This window comes from Sander vitreus, chromosome 13, assembly GCF_031162955.1.
Source record: "Sander vitreus isolate 19-12246 chromosome 13, sanVit1, whole genome shotgun sequence".
In the NCBI taxonomy this organism is placed as follows: Eukaryota; Metazoa; Chordata; class Actinopteri; order Perciformes; family Percidae; genus Sander; species Sander vitreus.
This window is the reverse complement of record NC_135867.1, coordinates 23345676-23359501: the sequence shown is the minus strand read 5'-3', so window position 1 is coordinate 23359501 and position 13826 is coordinate 23345676. Positions and strand designations below refer to the sequence as shown.

The following is a 13826-nucleotide window of genomic DNA, read 5'->3' as shown; positions in this document are numbered from 1 at the left end:
CTTTTGTGTCTACTTGAGCACCAACATTTGTGATTTTGGTGTGAATCAGCAGTGAAATATTCAATATGTGACACTTGTGTTACTTTAGTTGTCAGTCCCAGAAGTACATCAGGCCATTAGAACATGTTAGTCATACAGCACTGTGTCTGAAAGCAAATATCTATGGCATTGTGATAGATTAGGCAGGTTCAGAGGGCTGGTTTTATCATTTTATATCTATCAAGGAATATAAATGGATTCCTAGCAGAGCTATTCAGAGAGAGAGAGAGAGAGAGAGAGAGAGAGGCAGAAGTATTGAGAGAGAGAGAGAGAGAGAGAGAAACAAACAAAGAGCAAAGAGCCTGATGATTTGTTGCAGTGCCTCTGTTACCTGATCACACACATCCATCTCCAGGGTATCTGCCTGTAGACGTCCCCCAAAAAAATAACCCTACAATGTCCAATAACTCACTGAAGGCAGTCTGCATTTATTTAGGTCACCGACCGTGTTTGTTTGTGCAAGTTAAGTGTTTGGATCGCTGCAGGGTGTTTCTAAATGTATGGTTGTTTTTTTTTATGGGTCTGTTTGCCATTATGTCGCATTTGATGTCACTTCTGGCACTTTGTTAAAGGCACTGGACGTGTGGGCCATGGGAGTTACTCTCTACTGTTTCGTCTTCGGGAAGGCAAGTGTGCACATTTTCTGTTCATCTGGTCCACAAAAGGTAGCAGTAAAGGCTGGGAGAAGTGTTTATTCTCCCATGCTTGTTAACAGAACCCAGTGGTACTTCACTATTGTAACATTATCTATCACCTATTTTCTATGGTAGGTACAACAGCCGTCTAGTGGCATCATTTATTTTAATTAATGCTAGCAACTGATTACTGCTATTGTTATTTGTCTTAGTTGTCTTTAGGGACACTGATGTTCTCTGGCACAGTAGTAATTCAATGTACTTTCCTTGTTTTTCTCACTGTCTTTCCTTTGCTCCACTTGCAGTGCCCCTTTATTGACGAGTACATATTGGCTTTGCACAATAAGATCAGGACCAAGCTTGTGGATTTCCCAGAAACGTAAGTCCACCTCCCGCGTCCTACCCTCTCCTCCACTTTATTAAAAGGGATGGCAGCGATGTTCCAGCCACCTCTCACACAGCTGTAGTCATCCTATTGGCTTTGCTATCTTCTTATCTGTATCTCAGTCGCAAAACCATTTTATTTTTTCAGTTACAAATTGCACCTGCAAAAATATGAATAGCTTGTCACAGCAGAGAGTGCCAGCATACAGTAAATGTCACCATGTGTTCCAAACATGCATTGAAAAAGCAAACAGGGGCATCAGTGGCCTGGACACATACAAGCCACTGTGCTTCCTCTCTCTTCACTTTGCCTAAAAGGTTAATGTGGAAGTCTTCTCCAGTGAATAACACTGAAAAGACAGAGAGAACAAGAGATAGGAAGCTAGGAAGAGGCTGGCAGTGGTGATAGACTGAGGGAGCGCACTGATGGAGTATCAACACAGCAAGTGTGAAGGGGTTGTGAGTGGTAGAATGGAGTATGTGTAAGGACAGGGTGTCATATTGTTAATGATAAGTGTTTTCCCCCAGTGGGCTCAAGAGACTCAGTGACTGTGGAGAAAGCTTGTTCATCCGACATCACCCTTATTCTGAGTCTCGAGAATAGCTTCACCTAATGAAATCATCTCCAATCTGTACCAGTCAATGACAGTTAGCAGCACCTTGTCGTCAGCACTGATAGGGCCGTTATACTGTAGGTGTGTAGTGCTTTGTGATGATGGTAAACTTAGTTATTGTTGATATCACATATTTGATCTCATTGTTTTAAGTATTTTAGAGCTTTGACTTCACTTACAATAGATCATTTAAAGGTCCCATATTCTTAAAAGTGAGAGGTTGCAGGTTGAGGTGCTATATAAATAAAAGTATCAAAACGCTCAATCCACAGAGAAATGCACACAGCCCGTGTTCACTAACTGTGCCTTTAAACGAGCCGTCAGGACTTCTGGACGGTATACTATATATAGGTAGAAAGTGCCGCTACAGTGTCATTACAGTCATTCCTCGGATGCAGTGACGCCAAAAGAGCAGATGCGGAAGACCCGGAAAAGCTGACCAATCAGAGCAGACTGGCCTTTTTCGGGAGAGGGGCTTAAAGAGACAGATTCTCGCTTAGATGAGACACTTTGGTTAACAGAGTCACATTGGTTTCTTCATTTTTGTATCTTGCGTATCTCAACTTTGCTTAGAATAATACATTGACTTGCTCTGTGATTGTATATCTGCCATTCCCCCTCTGTCTCTCATGGTATTCATCCTGCTCTCCTTACTCCCCACCTGCAGCTGATTAAAGCAAAAAATTCTCTTCTGACTGATTAGCCCCCTTTTCTGATTGAGCCACTGTGTATGGAGGTCCCTGCAGAGCGCCTCAGTAAAGCCACTCCCGCTCCAGACGAGTGGGAGAGGAGTCAGTCAAATAGCCTTTTACCACACTGTGCAGCTCACTATGTTTGTGAATATTGTGGTTGATTAGATCCAAGTAGATTGTGACAGGGATCGGCGGGGCTTACCCTACATCGATGGTCTGGCATCTGTTGTCCGCTACCGAGCAGCCCTCTCTGTTGGCCAAACCAGCACAACACGTTTAATGTCAACTCGGCTCTACGGTCTTTCCTGACACGTAAATCATTATTTCACTTTGTTTGGTGTTTTTACCGCACATTCCCGGGGACCGCTACAGCTGGGGCCAGGCCACCAAAAAACGAGGACTGTCCCCGAAAAACAGGAACGTCTGGTCACCCTAACATATAAATGCGGTTGTAGTGTACTCATTATTTAGTTATTTTTATTTTAAAGGTCAACAGAATGCAGGAAACAAAGTAGCTAATCCTCAAATTGTTTTGTCATTTGTCATTATTTTGTGTTTGGTGCAGACCAAAGATCAGTGAAGAGCTGCGGACTCTGATCTTGCGTATGCTGGACAAGAACCCAGACACCAGGATCACCATGCCTGAAATCAAGGTAACATAGAGAACAGAGAGGATGTGAATGAGACCACGGAGTTAGTCACTTATTGTTCAGGATGTCAGGCAGCTACCTTGAGCACGGTCATAACGAGGATGTCATTGTTCATGTTCAGACACAACTTGACTGTGATTTTCTCTCCTGTGATTTGCTCAGAAGACTGACCTCACTGTGGTGCATTCAGTAGGGTTCATTACACATGCTGTGTTGCTCCAGGGCATGATGAAACCTGTTTGTCCCTATGAGGGACTGCATTAAAACTGAGTCAGTAGTAAAGGGGGAGGTCCTGGACCAGCCATGGACATATGTCATTCCCCACTCCCCACCGTATTTCCATGACAATCTTATCATGTGTCAGTGAGTCATTCTCTCACCAGAGACTCTGTTTGTGTTTATGGAAGAAGAGATAATTAAGCATCATGCATAACCCTGTGTGCAAACACACACACACACACACACACACTCACACACTCACACTCTCTCTCTCTCTCTCTCTCTCTCTCTCTCTCTCTCTCTCTCTCTCTCTCTCTCTCTCTCTCTCTGCACAGTTTCAAACTGGCCGCTTATTAAAACTGTTTGTCAGAAGAAAATGATATATAAAATAATAAAGAGAAGGTCTATTTCAACAATATAATTAAATGCCATTACATTTTTTATGTAATTTTAAAGCATAAGAATGTTTTAGCCCCTGTGCTAAACTGTGTATTTACTTACATTATTACTGCCTATAATTTTAAGCCTGTTACATACTTTTGATTTTTGAATTCAAGTCATGGCACAGAAAAAAACCTTGCTGAGTTTCAAGTTGCTTTGGGTAGGTAACATGTTTGTCATTTACTTTTTCATTTTGATGTCTATTGCTGCACTGATTAGAAATGGTGGAAGATCTTCTGTCGTATTTTTGACTGGGATGTTGAAGAAAAGTGAACTTCCTGAATTATAATTTGGAAATGAGCAGCAACGTCATTTGTGATGTCGATCATGTCGACGATTGTGTTTTGAGTTTGAGTTTCCGACAAAACAGCAAGACACTGAAATACATTGTAGTCATCTTCAGAGCTTCCCCACTAGCACGTGAATGCACCAGGATGTCTGCAAACATTTTAAAGTGTAAGTCTGGAGATATTCAAAATGTTTTTTTAATATCAACCAATCTTATCAAAAGACCAAAAACCAGCACTGAAATGATCCTACTGATAAGTATAAACTCATCAATGAGCCATTACATTGGATGACATGTTTCTTCATTACTATGAACAGCACTGTAGTTTGTCATGTGGCAATCCTAGATACTCCATCCACGTCGTAAATGTTCACATGAGCAAAAAATCCACAATGGAAAATACTTCCCAACAAAAGCACTATTTACTCTTGTTTGCTGAAAACAAAACTCTTTTCTTTTTCTTTTTTTATTACTAAGACCTTTTTAGAAATAAAGGTTTGACAAATATAAACTCCTGCTGGTTGGTCGCTGTGATGGATTATCTGTCTCAAGCACCTTTTAAGTCTTTGCAGTCGGGTTTTCATAGCATAGCAACAATCAAAACAGATAGCTGGCTGGTTGGTAGAAAACGCTCCTAAATAATATAAATCTAAACCGTACGCTTTGCTTTAGAAATTGATCAATAATGTGAAATATGCATGCTGTGCAGGGCTTAATGATAAATAAAAACTGCAGTCATCTTTTAGTATATTTTAGATACAGTTAGTATCGACATGTCGTCATGTGTCATATGTGTCTGTATGCGTGTTCAGATGGACCAGTGGGTGACCCAGAGAGGCACTGATCCTTTGCCCCTGGAGGAGGAGCACTGCTCTGTGGTGGAGGTGACAGAGGAGGAAATCAAGAATTCAGTCAAGTTTGTTCCCAGCCTCTCTGCAGTGGTAAGGAACCCCGAGTGTCCTCCATTCACCCAGCACTTTTCTATCAAAATGATACATTTACGCTCATCTTTTTCAAGAGGGGTGAAGCTCTAAGAGTACCTGTTTTCCTGACAACTGTAGTCCTCTCTTAACCATAATTGTGACAAAATACAGCAACAAAGTGATTTTACATTTCAGAAGGCAACCAAGGATGAGGTCACCCCTCGAAATTCAACTCTGAAATAAATGAAAAAAGTCTATTCTTGTACTGTTAAAGCTTTTCTTATGGTTGACTACGATTTGAACACATTTTTCACGCAAACCAAACCGTCAATAGACAGCACAGGTTAAAAGCACGGAAGCCTCCACATTCTGGATATTAACGTTAGCTGAATGAGCTTCCTGCTGTTTACCATCAAAATATCAGACCCTAGATGTATGTTAGATTTGTTATCCAAAAACGCAATAACAACCTATGTCAATATAGGATTTAATTAGTGGTATCTATCAGCTGTAGGGGGTCATAAAAAGAGACCCTGCACACATATTTGTATTTTTTCTTGTGCGTATTATAAACGTGAACAAAACTTGATGCTTTTTCCATCTGAAGCCATCAGTCTGCCACCTCTGTCAGCTGTCACCAAGTCACACGCTAAATTCAAGTCAAAATGATCAACAAAGCATTGATCATAGAGCCTGAGAAAATACCAGTTATTTAAAATAGCTCATTCTGTTACTGTACCTATCTTACTTTAAAGCTACATTGCGTAAGAATTTCTCCCATCAACCGGTGAAATTGTATATGACAACCAACTGAATATTACTTTCTAGCCCCCTCCCCCCCCATTCCAAGCGCGTTCTAACTCCTACGGTGGCCGTATTATTCCAAGAAGTACGACTTTGTGAGTTTTCCTTCCAGTGTAATAATAGTTTGACGTTATTTTGGTACCATTTCATTGCTAACATCAGCTATCAGGTTCCCAAACATATGCAAGCTAATGTTAGCAAAGTATCAGTGCTATCGTTATTCTGTATATTGTACGAGATTAAAAGTGTAAGGCAATGTTTACAGCGTAGGAGAGAAGCAACGGAGGTTTGTGTTTTTAATATATTTCTCTGATCAGAATGAACAATCACGTCAATGAAACCGAAATTAGCTCTTAGTATCTCCATCGTTTACACGCAGCTGTTCTAGCTGTAGCTAGTCTGTGTTACAACTGCATTATGTGAGTTGTCTGCCAGGAAAATCACGACACATATGATTATGTTTATGTTACAAGACAATGTTGTAGACAATCTTTTTTTTATCATTGACGTGAGGAAAAGTATCCTAGACGTTCTAGCGTTATGCACAACCATGCTATAGTTAGCCAACTATAAAACTTTGAATTTACACAAATAGGCTGAATTACCTGTTGAGAAGAAATCAGGCAACTTTGGCGTCCCTTTTAAAATCATTGCTCCTTATGAGCTCTTTCTATCTTGGAAAAGCCACTCCAATATTAACTTTGGTCTTGTTGCTTTGCCTGTCGTTTTAATTCTTTTTTTAACTTCCTTGGCGTCTCCGTTACATGTCCTCAAGAATAGGCGCAATCCTCCATCTTCAATCGGCTTTCAAATATGCCAGCAGTCACAAGTAATCTTCTCCCCCTCCCTCCCTGGCATTCGTCACGGTGCCACTGAGTCTAAAAGCGCGAAAGGCGGAGGTATGTCCCTCTTTGGCTTATGTATTTTAAAGATGGAGGCGCAACATGGCGGCCGTCATTCAAGCGACTCGCTCGTATGTATTCTGAATGATTCTGAATGGCAGATTCTACGCTTATGAGAATACTTTGATTAGTTGGTGGAAGTAATTACACATGAATGAGCACGTATTTGGGAAAGAACAAAGGGGTTTTTGCTAAGAATCAACTAAAAAAATTACACAATGGAGCTTTAAAACCCGTGTTTCTTTCTCGCCAGTTTCTGTGCAAAATTATCCGCCACCTTATTAAAATCCAGGGCTCTGACCATATTGCTACGTGCAAATGGCTATGTGCACTCTGAGCTAACTGGGAGGTTTCCTTCTTGGGATATTAAACATTTTCCATGTGTTACTTTTGAGGTTCATGGCACAAAAATAACTCCTCGTGATTAACAAAGCAAAATACAAAACAGAATTTACAATATGAACACATGAACACATCTTCTCCCTTCCTGAAGGGTGTCCAATTACTGAATTCTCTGTGCAGAACCACAGGCTCAAAACACAAAAAGAGAGCTATTGCACATCTTTGTAACCATCCTGTGTTTGTGAATGTTTTTCAGATTATGGTAAGAGCCATGCTGAGGAAGCGCTCCTTTGGTAACCCCTTTGAGTGCCCGAGCAGGAGAGAGGAGAGGTCCATGTCTGCACCTGGCAGCCTGCTCATGTAAGCATACACAGTCTAGCTGCCTGGCCGTCCCCCATGCCCTGATCTCCCATGTACACTTAATACTTGCATATCTCAGCTATGAAGATGAAGGCTTATTCTTATTGCAGGGATTGCTTGAGACTGTGATATACTGTCGATCGGTACTTCACTCCTGTCTCCTTTGTCTGCTGTATCAGGTTAACTGGCATTCACTCCTGCAGCAGCTGCTGCTTTGGGTTGCCATAGCACCATAATTCATTCTTTCATTGTATGCAGCAGAGCTTCCAGCTTTTATAAGTGTTTTTGTGTGTTGCTTTTGAGAGTAGAGGGATTCAGAGTGACTAAGAATGATACAGATCTACCAGTGCTTCGGGCTGACCTTGGATATCCTGCTGCATGGATTAAACGCATCACAGGCGAAATGACCAATCGTCTTACTGCACTTACATACTGCAATTCCAACATATTCAGTACAGCCAAGGGTAAATTGTTGCATATATAGCCGCTCCCTGCAGTACTGCGGGACCCTTTGGGGCAGTAATCTGTGTTATGTGTCCAGCTGACTTAGTCGTGGAGACGGGCCACTGTAGTGCTGAACGTGGAGGAGACTTTATTCTCCTATAGTGAGGGTTTTATTAGATGATTTCTCCTCTATCCAGGCCGAGGTTTCCCCTGTTACACTCTGCAGTCAGAGAGCTGCCAAGGTGAAGGTGTTTCCAGAAGACGTGTAGGGAGTTTGAAACAATACTGCCCCCTGCTGGAAAATGGGGAAACCATGGGCTCTGTACTTCTCCAGCTCCCAGAAGCCCTGAGCTGGAATGTTTAGTCTGTACATACAGTACTGTAGCTCATAGTTTCTGGTTCTTTAGCTTCATGTCAACATGAATGATAAACCTTGTTGATTAATGGGGGGGACTTTAAAACAAACCCTAAACAGCAACCGTATGGCTTACGTCTAGCATGTGATCATCCGTTTCAACCACTTTTATTTTGAGACATTATTATATTAAATATATATATATACTCACGTGGTACCATAAACAACAACATGGGCAGCATCTGAGAGCCGAAAGAAACATTCTGCTTCAAACTTCTACTGCTGTTAAAGCTCTCAAATTTTTTTCTGAATGGCCGGTGGAAGAAGTGAATGTCTTAAATAACACAATACTGTCATTTGCTCCAAAGTAAAGTGAAAGAGAAAACAGATACAGGAAGAGTCATGTAAGGGGTGGGGGGGCAAGTATGCTGCGTTCCTGTTGAACTGGGAAGTTGGAATTTCCTAGTTCCCATTTGAAAATGTCAACTGGACCGCCCCTTTAAGTCAATACAGCCAGAGAATTTCTAATAAGGGAAGAAGTTCCACCCTCGGGATACTTCCAGCTTCTGAACTGGTTGCAGTTCCACTCTGGTTCCATATAGGGGGCGCTCACAGGCCAGTGCAGAATGAATGGGACTCTATGGAGCTATACCCCTCAAAATCCACTTTTCTCAGGATATCATTTTTTGTCTAGTAATTTGAATGTTGCATTCGAAATGGGAGGCTAAGAAAATACACACTGCTGGGTGTTAGATTTTTTTTAAAGTCACTTTTTTTGTTCTAAAAAGCCTTTTAAAATGTCAATGACGTCATACGCATATACGGCCAGAGATACTGCTTTACTGCAAGCTCTGAGTCACTTCCTTTGTTCTCTCGAGGCATCGACAACACAGCTGACAGGTTAGCCTCTCCCTGTTAATACAACACAGCTGACAGGTTAGCCTCTCCCTGTTAATACACGTCCTAGAAAGAGGTTTGCTAATGTTTTAGAGACCACGCCGAAATAGTCACTCTGGCATTCTGGTTCTGCTTTGGATGCCGTCAAGCGGGAAGGCTTTATGGGTAATGTGGTCTTAGTTGTGAGAAACACTGTTGTGAGAAGGAGGGTACCAATGGCTCTCACCATGATATCATTTTTATACTAATTATGCCAAGATATCCCAGTTTATTTAAAAAAAAAAAAAAAAAAAGAGTGATCTGATTAATGCAGATAATTAGTATATCCTTTGGTCAAAATCAGGGATGCCATATATCCTGACTTTCAGTCCCATGGATGGGTCAAGCTTCAAAAACACTGGATCCTACATTTCCCATAATGCAGCTTGATAGCATCTTTAATTAGACTTTCCTTATCTCGTAATGCACATGTTTTTATAATTACCTATACTCAGTTTGTAGAAGAGGCTTTCTGTCAAAGATTTGTCAGTTTCCAAGTCCAAGCTACGAAACCCTGATGACATCACTCTGACATCACCAGGGTTATTTTCTCAGACTTGACAAAGCTCCTTTAGAGCCACAGAAGACGTCATAAAAACTGTTGTTACAGGCTGAGTCGTACTCCCCATAATGAGTAAGCTCAACTTGATTTGTAAAATTGGTGGAGAGACCCTTTTTTTTTTTTTTTAAATGAGATGATTTTTTAAAATCTTTCCTCAAATGATTCAATTTATATTGTTATGAAATGCAAAAACGTATCAAAATTGTTTCAACAACTGGGGGGAAGTCATCTCCACCTGCGACCATGCCTTTCACCCCCTGAGGCAAACTTTGTGTCACCTGTGACTTTTCCATCTTTTCTCCCACTTTGCTGCAGGGACTCGTGGCCCTTCCGGCCCACTTTTAAACTTCACCCCTCTCTCAGGTAACACTTTGTGCAATACAGTCTGGCACGCTGTCTGTCCAACATCATCATCTCAGACTCCCCGACTCTCGCTCAGCCCCATCATGCCAAGTGATGGAGCAGCATAATCCTTCCCCAGCTGTCATCTCAGAGAGTTGTCTCATCTCCCTGCTGCTTTGTTACATTGTGTCTTAAACATTTACCATGCAAGAAAAATGGGGGCGGGGGGGGAGCTTCTCTGGTTTTGCTGCATTTGGAGAGTTGAGCACAAGCTTAACAGTAGAATCATTTAGATATTGAGAACTGCTCATTTTGACTGCTTTCTTTCTCTCTCTCTCTCTCTCTCTCTCTCTCTCTCTCTCTCTCTCTCTCTCTGTCTCTCTGTCTCTGTCTTTTGTTTCGTCTTCCAGAAAGAGCAGCACAGGAGACGGGCCCAGAGAAGGAGAGCTGGAGGACCTGCATGAAGACGAGCCCTCCTCTTGAGTCTTAATGACGCTCCTCCCTTCAACGTCTTAAACTCCATCCTCTTTCCATTCCTTTGCTTGAACCACATTGTGCCCACCCCTTCATCCTTCAAATCAGTGACACAATACAGGCGTCTCACTCTATACACTGGAGAGACACTGCTGTATCACTTGCGTTTACATTCAGACTTGTAAGCTCGGGCTTGCTTTGTTTTTTTTTCTTCCTTCTTCAGCCTCAAGAGTTTCCTTGATCCCAATCCCCCACAGTTTCCTTCTCTAATGTGGATTCTTTGAGCACTAATGATCTACAATGTTGCTTGTCTTAACTGCTCATTGTTGTGACTGACATCAGTGAACCGATAAGAGGAACTCTGCTGAATTTCTTGTTTGACATGTTTGTCAGCTGGCATTACACTGTAATGTGGGGGGAAAAAAACTGCCAAACTCAGATTTTTTTTTTTTTTTTTTTTTTTTACCCGTGTGCATGGATAAATAGTTAGGCCTCATCATCAGACTGTCGACAGCCACCTGTCACAGTCAGGCGAAGAGAATAATCATCACCGATTTCAGCATGTAATTGACACTCTATTGTCTCTTCAGTGAACTACAGTGCTTTGTTTTAAATTATTTATCCGTTATCATCTCACAGCCCTATTCGTCAGTGTGTGTGTGTATCAGCTTTTACTTTGGAGCTGGGTGATAAAGGTCCAAGTCCTTCCTGTGCTGGCCTGACTGGTTGAACTTTTCTGAAGTCAGCTGTCTGAGGCTTGTCACACAGAAAGGACTACATCATGTGTAATGTGTAATTATTTCTGTGTTAGAAGTCATTTCACGCTTCCTCTCCTACTCTTTGTTTGTCTGATTTCTGTTCTCTAACACTGTCTCTTTCCCTTTTATGTCATACAGTACTCCTTGATTTGATGTGACGTAATTGCGACAGATATTGGTGCACTATGAAGTGTATGTTGTTTGATGGCGAATGTGAACACACTGTAAACTACTCCGATGGCCTATACCTTAAATAATCCCCCCTACAAATTAGAATGTATTATTATACAACGCTCGTTGATGCAGAGCTGATTTGAAGGCATGAATAATCTTATTGTCTAAGTTAAACATCAATGAGTGCTCTTACAGAAGAAATTGAATCAGTTATCCAGGCTCAGGGGCTGTACACAAATTCATATTAAGGGGGAGGGGAGGACAGAAAAGGGGGAGGCTTATATAAGTTTCCTTTTTGCTGAGGGGAGGGTATTGGGACTTTTTGGAAGAGCAGATCTTTCTTTTTTTCTACTACCCCAAATTTATATTTCCGTATTCCCTAGCAGAATAAAATAAAGGGAATCAGGTGTTCAGGTGTGCACAGTGGGTCATAGAGGTGTGCTTTGCAATACACAGAGGACAACAATCCCTGTACTGTTTAAGGGATTTTTTTTTTCCCCCTGACACTAAATGTTAACCCTACCAAGACCCAAGTATGTCATATAAACCCAGCCTATATTATAAATCAATCTTAGCCTTTTATGTTTGCCTGAAATCTCACTCTGAATCTGGCTATTGTGAAAATTATTATCTCATATGTATTTTATAAATATATGTAGTAAGTATACACTACCGGTCACTACCGGTTTGGGGTCACTTAGAAATTTCCATTCCACTCCATTACAGACAGAATACCTTTTTTTAACCAGGGCAGCAGTTTTCAGATTACATTATGTTCTTACATAATTGCAAAAGGGTTCTCGACTGTTGTGGCTGATCTTTAATGCAATATCTACATTGCCCATTGTCAGCAACCATTCATCCAATGTTCCAAAGGCACATTCTGTTTACTAATCTGATATCATTTTAAAAGGCTAACTGAGAAAACAGTCGACAACCCTTTTGAAATTATGTAAGCACATAATGTAATCTGAAAACTGCTGCCCTGGTTAAAAAAAACAATGCAACTGATCTCAGCTGGTATTCTGTCTATAATGGAGTGGAATGGACATTTCTAAGTGGTGTATATGTCTGGTGTAGTGTATATATAAAATATAAATGAGATTTAATTTAAATTCAAAGTTTCAAATAATAATAATTTGAATAATAATGTAAAACTAGTTTGCCTGCTGATCGTTTTAAAGGTCCAACTGGTAATACACCTTCGTAGAGTAGTGTGCTAGGTAAGCTAGTTAGTTAGCATTCTAACCCTGTGAGATCATAAATGTTGGTGATGAATGAAAAAGAAAACTGTGTTTATCAGTGATTTGAGTTCTTTGTTTGCCATTCAGTGGTTAGCTAACTTTGTGACGCCTACTCAAATCAATGAGAACATGTGTGACTCCGCAGCAACCCAGCCTCAGATGAATGTTTATGTAACTCCATTTTGATTTTTTTTTTCCTCCTCTTTTTCTGGCCTGGGTCATCACCCTGTGAGAGAAAGCGTGTTTGGCTGAAAGAGTGCTCTGATCACTTGAACGGCAGTGAAAAGGAGAATCTTACTGTCATGATTAGGCCCAGGCTGCCAACATCAAGACTTGAGCGCTGTCCCCAGTGGGGCTGCTTAGAAACGGGGAGTGCAGCGCTTTGCAGTTCCTCTATTAATGTTGCCCTCAGTGTCCTTCAGTGAATCAGAATGGGAAAGCATTTCACCTACTGTTATTGAGCCTCTGTGTTTAGGGGATTGATGTTCACAGAGGCAGGGACGTTATGCATAAAAACCATAGATTGTTGTGGGTGCTGGGGATTGTAAAGCTTTGTACTGTATCTTTATTTAAGTGTTCAGTAAAAGAGTTGGTAATTTGTACAGGATAAATGAATATCTTAATGTGAATTTGTCTAAAATGTTGTATACGCAGTTTGAAATCAAGCATAATTCATTTAATAATGTCTTTCTTTTGTGTTTGTTCCTTCTCTCTGCTGAGGATGATGTGAAGTGAAAGGAGGCGGAGGTCTTTTTGCACCTTCAGTGAAAGGCTGTTTGAACCCAAAATGTTTGTGATGGGATGTTCTAACTTAGCAGACCCAAAAGTAATCAGCAGATTTTTTTTGAGTTCTATTTAATTTTTTAGTCGGTAAGTCTGTAAGTCTGTAAAAAAATCTGCAGAAAATTCTGTGTCTGCAGATTCCCTCTTGTCCTGCTTATTAGCTTAAAAATGGTTGAACTCTCATCACATTCTAATGAGAATGTTGCCAGCTTTACATGTGTGTGTTTGTACGGACATTTGTCAGTGTCAGAGGTGCAATATTGTTGTCGTCTTTATCATTGGTGCATTATTGGCATTCCCCTGCTGTCAGAGGAGTCAGCTCATTTTTAAAAATCTATTATTATTATTAAAATACTGCTTATATTTAAATATTTGCACTTTTCCACTTACAGATGCTTATTAAAGTTATTGTGATTACATATAACACTACTGGTACCTGCCAGCCATTTAACATTGTACA

General features: G+C 40.9%; 1 protein-coding gene across 2 annotated transcripts in view; it reads left to right on the top strand.

Moving 5' to 3' along the window:
- The window catches only part of camkk1a (calcium/calmodulin-dependent protein kinase kinase 1, alpha a), a 70254-nt gene extending 58593 nt beyond the window's left edge, over positions 1-11661 (top strand). The window contains exons 11-17 of one of the 2 annotated variants that reach the window (XM_078266235.1): positions 612-665; positions 980-1053; positions 2930-3017; positions 4776-4904; positions 7191-7294; positions 9907-9954; positions 10344-11661. In XM_078266235.1, the coding sequence (XP_078122361.1) occupies positions 612-665; positions 980-1053; positions 2930-3017; positions 4776-4904; positions 7191-7294; positions 9907-9954; positions 10344-10416 (570 nt within the window). In that variant the 3' untranslated portion in view covers positions 10417-11661. The remainder of the gene's footprint in view (positions 1-611; positions 666-979; positions 1054-2929; positions 3018-4775; positions 4905-7190; positions 7295-9906; positions 9955-10343) is intronic. The other variant, XM_078266236.1, reaches the window with a different exon arrangement.
- Positions 11662-13826: the final 2165 nt, after the last annotated feature.